The sequence below is a fragment of the Calypte anna genome, chromosome 4A, assembly GCF_003957555.1.
Source record: "Calypte anna isolate BGI_N300 chromosome 4A, bCalAnn1_v1.p, whole genome shotgun sequence".
In the NCBI taxonomy this organism is placed as follows: Eukaryota; Metazoa; Chordata; class Aves; order Apodiformes; family Trochilidae; genus Calypte; species Calypte anna.
The window spans coordinates 9920010-9928290 of record NC_044248.1 but is presented as its reverse complement, the minus strand read 5'-3'; the positions used below and the strand labels follow the sequence as shown (position 1 = coordinate 9928290).

Sequence of the window (8281 nt, the reverse complement as noted above, 5' to 3'; positions counted from 1 at the left end):
CTGTTGAAAATGGAAACATCTTTTCACTTTTATTTCTTCAATATGATTTTTTCCATTTTGAGATTCACAAGTGGAAAAATAAACGAGAACTTATCAGTCTGGAGCAATTTCCTATGAGTCTGTTACACATTTGAAACTGGAACTGAATCCTGCTGGGTGAATGTTTGTTTCCTTCAGCTGGGGCAGTTTTATACTGTATGTATGGCAACTTGATCTCAGATTTTTAGAAACTGCAAAAAATATAAAAGAAATTGAAAAAAAAAATAACTACACTGCTATAGAAAAGATCATTTAGAAATTAAAACTTTAGTTGTCACTTTCCAATCTACTCTTCTACATACCCAGTCCAGTTAATGGCACTATAAAGCAAGGCCAGTGAGACTGGAAAAGAAATCCAGGCCTTCCAGTCTGTATATATCAAATTTAAGGAATCCAAACCTATTATTAGGAACCTGCTATTGCTCTGCCTATTTCATTAGAAGAGATTTCAAATGTGAAATTTGTTTTCCATTAAGCTATAACAGGGATTAGTTTATATTATTAATTCACTTTTTTTGGCCATAAACAAGGTCTATACTGGAAGATAAAAGCCCATGACTTTGTGGAAACTCCAGAGAGGGTAATGTTTATGCATTCAGAAAGCATAACTCAGAAGAAAATGTTTCTTTCAAACAGTCACGGTTGCTTTGTTTTACACTAATGTGTAACTAATGTGCTGCACTTTATCAGTTCATCAAGGTTGTATTCAAATCGTATTCAAGTCCTGGCACAGAGAAATGTGTAGGCTTCTGCCTATATTAATTGACAGTTCTAATACCATACTTTCATATATTTTGATCCGAGAACATTGAAACAAGTGAGGTTTAATACTGGCCTGTTGGAGTCCAGATCAGGCACATACTTCACTTCACCCAGGGAGGTAAATGTAACAGATCTCATTTTTCTGAGCATTCCCAGTCTTCAGTCTCCTCCAAAAAATATGAATATAAGAACAGTTTTCATGTAAGGCATGCAAACCCATCACTGTGTTTTTCTCTTCTCTTCTATTCAGCTATTTTTACCATTTTACATGGTGCTGGTTGTGAGACGGATTCATCCCTCTCCTCACACACTGGCTGTGATTTATTGGCCATGGCAATCCAGGCTCCCCCTGAGAAACCCTGCAGAGATGTGAGCAGAAGCAATCTCACAAGGGGTTAAAGCTGCAATCTTTTTTCTAGCCTGTTTATAATCCTAACAGTAGGTCAGTAATAGAGGAGGGTGGATCTGAAAAAGTGCCGTGGGAGATGTGTGTGTGTGTGTGTCTGGTAGGGGGATGTGTGTGTGTTTATGTGTGTGTGTGTGTGTGTGTGTGTGTGTGTTTGTGGGGGGATGTGTGTGCAACGTGTGAGTGTGTGTGCACACACTGTGCTGCTGCCTGGTGTGCCCCAGGAATAAATCTTGTTCAGCCTGACCAGGACTCTGTGTGCCAGGTGTTCCTGACGGAGAGTTAGAAGAGCTTCCTTGCACAACAGCCTCTCTTTTATCCCTCCTGAAGATTTCATTCTGAAATGTGTTTGTTTACCCAAGGAATGGGCAGATAGTTCCAAACCCACCCACTGCTTCATCAGAGCTAACCTGTGGATACTGAAGGATGGAAATAGTTGATGCCAGCTTCCTCGGGAACGGAACCAATATTACTGCTCTCCTCTGCAATATCATCTTGGAAAATGACACTTTTTTCTGTGTGGATGATCCACCTTATCCTTCTAAGGGTATGTATAGAAAAAAAGAATTTTCTTGCAGCAGTTTTAGTTCTAGCTGGGAGATGGGATACGATGGAAAGAAAGTATACTAGGAGGCTTTTTCTGTGAGAGTGCAAAATCAGCTGCTTGCTGCTAAGTTAGGATGAGAAACAGGCAAAATAGAATTTAGTATGTGCTGGTTTTCCATGGTAAAATTTCAGCTAGAATAAAATTTGCACGTAATGGGAAACTAAAACAGTAGAACTGTCGGGGAAAAAATGTGAACAGCTCTGCTAAGGACTTGGAGAAACTTGATTTTTCCTCTGAAAAATTCACTAACATCAGATCAGAAGTTACCTGATCTGATACCATGCATGAAAGTGATTAAATATGAAATTGTAATAGTCTGAGGTTGAAAAAAATAATGCAATATTAAAATAATTTTGATTGTTGTGTCATTTCTTGCTTCAACATAGAGGAGGAAATTGCATGGTGAGTGAGTGGTGGACTAAGTAGTGTGAGCAGAACATGGGCTTAAGAAGTCACATTTGGCTCTCCAAAAGGACACTGTATTGCATGCATTGTATATTAATGTTATACAAATCAGGCAGACCAGAATAAGTTCAAGAATTTTCAGACTTCCCCTGATTTTATATCAGTGTAAAGATACAAACCTTTGTATAACTGAGCACAGAATTGCTCATTTGAAAGGCTTTACCTGTTGATTAAATGATGAAACATTCATAGCCTGTCATCTATTTCACGACTGATTGTTTTCCCTTGTGACAACTTTCAGATTTGCATCAGATAATTCGGATTCTGCTGTATTCTTTGATATTTCTGCTCAGCATTTTGGGGAACATTCTGGTAATTACAGTGCTGATAAGAAACAAGCGGATGAGAACTGTCACCAATACATTTCTGCTGTCTCTTGCAGTCAGCGACCTGATGCTCTGCCTTTTCTGCATGCCATTCACCCTCATTCCCAACCTGCTGAAAGATTTTATTTTTGGCAGTGCTGTTTGCAAAACTGCCACTTATTTCATGGGTAAGTCTTGGAAGTTTGGGTTTGAAGACTGGCTAATGAGATAGGTGAAAAGGTCATTAAAGGCCAGTAAAAAGCTGATTGTTTCCATCTGCCAGCAAACAGATATCAAAATCATCAAGAAACAACTTTGTAGTGCCAATCTTTGTGGCTTCCTCAGTATGATCCAGCAAAACACCACTAAACACACAGTGATCAGGGACAGGGAGAAGGATGTTGAGTGGTCAAGCTTGAAGGAGGAACCCGGTGCACACATTTGCTTCCCCATCTCTGCCAGAGTTCCTTACAACACTCAGAGCTCCCATCAGAAGTTAGAGGGTTGCACAATTCTCATGAAGGGCAAACTTTGCCCACAGATTTTTGGTAGCAGTGACACATGAAAAAAAAAAAATAGGCCAAGGTAAGTGTCATTTACAGAGCTGGGAGTTAAGGACTTTTTGAGAACAGACCAGGTGTGATCAGAGATCACCAGGAGAGCAGAAAATACAGAGAGAGGTTTTCCAGGCTGACTCTGAGGAGCACCACTCTTATATGTTGTGCCATACCCCACTTGCTTGTGGAACCAGGAGTTTCAAAATGCCTGGATTACAAATATCTGTGTAAGCCATTTAGTCTCACTTCCAATACTTCTTGTGCATTTGCTTGTTCCTTTAAAAAAAAAAAAAAAAAAAAAAAAAGGAAAAAAGGAAAAAAGAAAAGGAGAAAATTATGTAAAGTTTTTGCTACCTTGGGAGACCCTCAGTTAATTACAGAAACCTTCGGTCCCTTTCAACCCATGCCCTTGAGAACTTTGATGTAATGTGAAAGTACACACCTAAAGTGTGCGAATGGGAAATCAACACCTTTTTGTAGATAAAACCAATAAAATTAAAGGCCATGTTTAAACAATCATAATGAATTGCTGCCATAAATACCATAAAACATTACCAGAGCACTGTCATCTTTATCTTATTTCATGCTGTGTAAAATACTTTATAAAATATCCAGTTAAATCTTTTTGAACATGAAGTTTTTAGTTACAAAGGTGTTTTATTTTAAGGGTCAGAATATGGATATTTCCCACTAATAGCTGAGGTTAACAGAGGCTGTGTTAGACAAATGGACACTAAACTGTGTCACCCATGCTCCTAGTCCTTCCTCTTAAAACATAGGAAACTTTATTCTAAATCACAGATAATTTGTGTAAAGAAACCTATTAAGATATTGGCATTTTATTGCAAATTTTGCTGTCACTGGATGAGCTTTCATTAAAGGATCTTCATGAATGTTCTAACACGGGTCAGAATATAAATAAGATATATTTATAATCTGCAGTGATATATTAGAGCACCTCAGTGACAGAACTACAGACTGCTGCATTATATTTTCTGATATATGGACAGGAAAAGTGAAGGGCACTTGAAGGGCAAAGATTCTGCTTCATGATTTCATTTCTCCTGCTTCATAACTCCATTAGCATCTAATTTAACAAGTGATGACACATCTAATTCTGTTGAATGAGAAAATCAGATCACCATTCAAGCAGGACACTTAAAAAAATTAAAACAGAGGAGGGACTATGAACTTCTGTGTTAAAAGAATAACTAACAACATGATTTCAAAACCTTGTTTGAATTTCACTGCACTTACTCTAGTGTGTAAACCATAGCATCAAAGAGAAGAATTAGGACAAAAAAATTGTCATTTTATCCTGTTAATAAGAATTTCATGGTTTGACAGAATGTTTTCTCTTGGACTTCTAGAATAAGAGAGGTGCAGAGCAGGAACATCAAGACTCAAACCCATTCCCCACACACCCTTCAATGACTTAGTATGATTTGTATAAATCTTTTAACATATAAATCGTTAGCTGAGTTTCTTATTTTCTATACGCACAAAAAGTTATTAAAACTATTTCAAAAACCTTTAAAATAAATAACCTTTTTCTGTATTTTACATACCTAGGTGTCTCTGTAAGTGTATCTACATTCAACCTGGTTGCCATCTCCTTGGAGAGATACAGTGCCATCTGCAAACCTCTGCAGTCCAGGGTCTGGCAGACAAAATCTCATGCCTTGAAAGTGATTGCTGCTACCTGGTGTCTTTCCTTTACCATCATGTCACCATACCCAATTTATAGCAAACTGGTACCTTTTACCAAGTACAACAACACCACAGCAAACATGTGTCGGCTCCTGTGGCCCAGTGATGTCATTCAGCAGTCTTGGTAAGATACAACTGATTGTTAGAAAATCATTAATTATCTGTGGGCAACAGGATTTCATGGTAGCATTGAGCCTGCTGCAAACATTTACACTTCTATTATGCTTACTTGAGAAGAAAAAAAAAATATATATATATATTTAAGGTGCTTACATTTTGAACCTTTCATGGCTTTTCTCTTGTCATAGGAATGACAGCATAGCAGATTCTCACATCATGTTGCTGTAAAGAAAGCCTCTGTCACTCTTCAATTAGGACTACTACTTTATAAAAAGAAAATACCTCTTTGTAATGTAAACTTCAGTATTTTCAGAGAAATCCTTGATTAATCTTTGAAAAACACAAACACATACAAGCACCCCTCTGTGTGCTGCCTTGCCTGGCAATTTGTTCCTCTGCAAGTGCTCTGAAGCAGAGAAGAAGAATATGAGAACTTGGAGAGGTTGCCAATGCACTTTTTGAGTGGTTTGTAAGGGGCAGAGAGATGAGAGGAGAGACAGTGCTCCAAGTCATCCGTGTCCAGGAAAAGCAAACAGTGGCTCTACCAAGAACAATATTACCTAGAGGTCATGTCCTTACACAAGAACTAAACACTTCAGCTGGCAGTGAGAAGATGCAAGAATTATTTTTCTTTTCTTTTTTTTTTTTTTTTTTTTTTTTTTTTTTTTGGCTAGTGAAGGTCATTTGGAACTGGGAACAAGATTAAAGTAAGCACCTCTTTGGTACCATGTATCCACAGACAGGGAAAATTGGTTTTATTGATTTTGGTAGCCTGACATGTTTGCCAGAATGGGTACAGGCTGAAATTTTCTATGTTGTCACTGAAGATTCCCAGGTGTGTCAGTGAGTTGGCACCAAGGTCCCAGAGAGCAGAAGAGTTGTAGGCTCTTGAATGCATTTAAGCAGCAAAGCTTCTCCAAGCTGTAGTCCCACTTGAGAAGCTGCCTAGGACAGTAACAGATGTGCAGCCAAGGAGAAGATGATTCCCTGAGTGAGGGGGTTCCCAGCCCCAGGATTCCTCCCAGGGGCTCTGCATGTCCCCAGAGGTGACAATCCATCCCTGGCTGCTCCATCCCTGCTCATGTGCCAGGGCCCCTTGGTCAGTCAGTTCTCCCTGAAGTGGTGACTGGAAGGACCAGGGGATCCTTTGAGAAGCAGCAGCTGCTTGTTTGGCTTCTGCAAGGCAAATTCAACATCATTCAGAGCTGCAAGGGATCTGATCTGGTTACAGCTGAGAGCCCCACACAGTCAGGGACATCCCTTCTGTCCCCCCAGTCAGTGACAGTGTCCATCTCCTCTGTCCTGCTGAGGTTGAGTGTCAGATGGTTTGCAGCCACAACAGCCTTGTTCCTGTTGTACTTTGCTGGGGAAAGATGAAGGAGGAGAAAGATTCTATTTTCCAGAGCTGTCAAAGCAATGTTTCAAAAATCAGAAAAATCTTAAAATCCATCCCTCCAAGTTCTGTGCTGTTCCATGGTCTCAGCTTGTCTTTTGATTCTTTAGGTACACTTTCCTGCTACTCATACTCTTCCTTATACCTGGGATTATAATGATGATTGCATATGGCCTCATTTCTTTGGAACTCTACAGAGGAATAAAATTCGATGCCAGCCAGAGGAAATCTTCACGAGGTAACACTACATTTAGGTTTGGGGTTTTCTTTCAGGTAGAGCTGAAGATACAAGCAGTCGTCCTGAAGTTACTAAAGGAAAATTTTCTACTTGCACAAATGACACTAGGGTCAGTAGTGGTCATGATCCTGCCAGATGCATTTGTTAATTGAAGGTATTCCATTATTCATTAGAAATAATTCCTCACCTATGGCTTGTTTGCAAAGACTCTGGGCAGGATACATTAAATTTCTAATTTGTTTGTTATAGAAACACAAAGATTTTTTTGTTGGCCGTGGGTGAGAACCATTTCTGTCAATAAACACCACAACACAAATTGCCAAATTAAGATAAAAGCATATAATTTTGAAAACTATCTTCAGTGAATACTTGAGCAAACTGTGTTCTTACACCTCTTGCACAGATTTGGGTAGAGTTAGGAGACAAAAATATTGGGAGGTGGCAGCTGCAGGGCAGCTTGACTGACTCAGTAGTGGCCTTTCTTTTCAGCAGTTGTTCAGCCATGAACTATGTTATTTATTTAGACTTAGACTCCATTCTTAATTTTTTTATTTTGAATCACTGCTCAGAGATATTTCATTGACTATTTAAGCATTAATTTCTACACACAGAAAGAAAGATAAGTACCTGCAGTGCCAAATACGAGGATGGAGACGGATGCTACCTCAACAAAACCAAAAGAAAAAGGAAAATGCCATTGCAACAGCTCTCTGCTTCTGGCCACGGCAAGATAGAAAGGGTGAGAAGCAGCAGCTCTTCTGCCAACTTAATGGCCAAGAAGCTGGTCATCCGGATGCTGGTGGTGATTGTCATTTTGTTTTTCCTTTGCTGGACTCCCATCTTCAGCGTCAACGCCTGGCGTGCCTTCGACACCGCCTCGGCGGATCAGAGGCTCTCGGGAGCTCCCATCTCCTTTATCCACTTGTTGTCCTACACTTCTGCCTGTGTCAACCCCATCATATACTGCTTCATGAACAAGCGTTTCCGGGTGGCTTTCCTCACCACTTTCACCTGCTGTGCAAAGCAAAAACCCCCTGCAGTCAGGGGAGAGGTTGGCGAGGAAGAGGAGGGGAAGACCACGGGGGCTTCACTCTCCAAATGCTCTTACACACACATGAATGTGTCTGCACCCCCCTGAGCTGGGGCAGGAGAGGCTACCAGTGGCCTGCAGAAATTCAGCTCTTTGTGTCACCAGGTCTAGGAGAGTGACTGTGGCATCAGCTGAAGGTGATTTAGTTCTGAGGGAATGGAACACTCCAGCCAGCAGTGAAAGCGGTGAGAATTTTATGGGAAATGGATTCTATCGCTGCCTGAGCTCTGTATCACTTTCCCTTCAAAAGAACAAAGGAGGAAGAGGGCTCTTGGGAGATAAAGGACTTCATGAAAAGCTGCAGAAGATGCTCTACTTGTAATAAACGCTCCTGTAAAAATTGTTGTCTATTACATTAAGAGTTTAGCTCAGTTTTCGCCTGCAGTTCCCAGTATCTCTTAACATTTCCAAGATGCTAATAGACTCTCCTCAAACATTAACACATGCATTGCATTCTTCACTTCAATATCTATGCCTCATAATCAAAATATTTATGTTACATCCATAGTGTATTTTCCACATTCTTTTTGCTGAGAAGATGTGGAGATCATTTGGGTGCCACAGTCTATTAAAAGGAGAATTTTGGGGT

General features: G+C 40.0%; 1 protein-coding gene across 1 annotated transcript; it reads left to right on the top strand.

Moving 5' to 3' along the window:
• The first annotated feature begins 1633 nt into the window (after positions 1–1633).
• On the top strand, positions 1634–7740 carry CCKAR (cholecystokinin A receptor). The gene is made up of 5 exons (XM_008490624.2): positions 1634–1754; positions 2521–2772; positions 4714–4975; positions 6475–6602; positions 7214–7740. The coding sequence occupies exons 1-5, from the start codon at positions 1634–1636 to the stop codon at positions 7738–7740; spliced, it is 1290 nt and encodes a 429-aa protein (XP_008488846.1).
• The last annotated feature ends 541 nt before the right edge of the window (positions 7741–8281 follow it).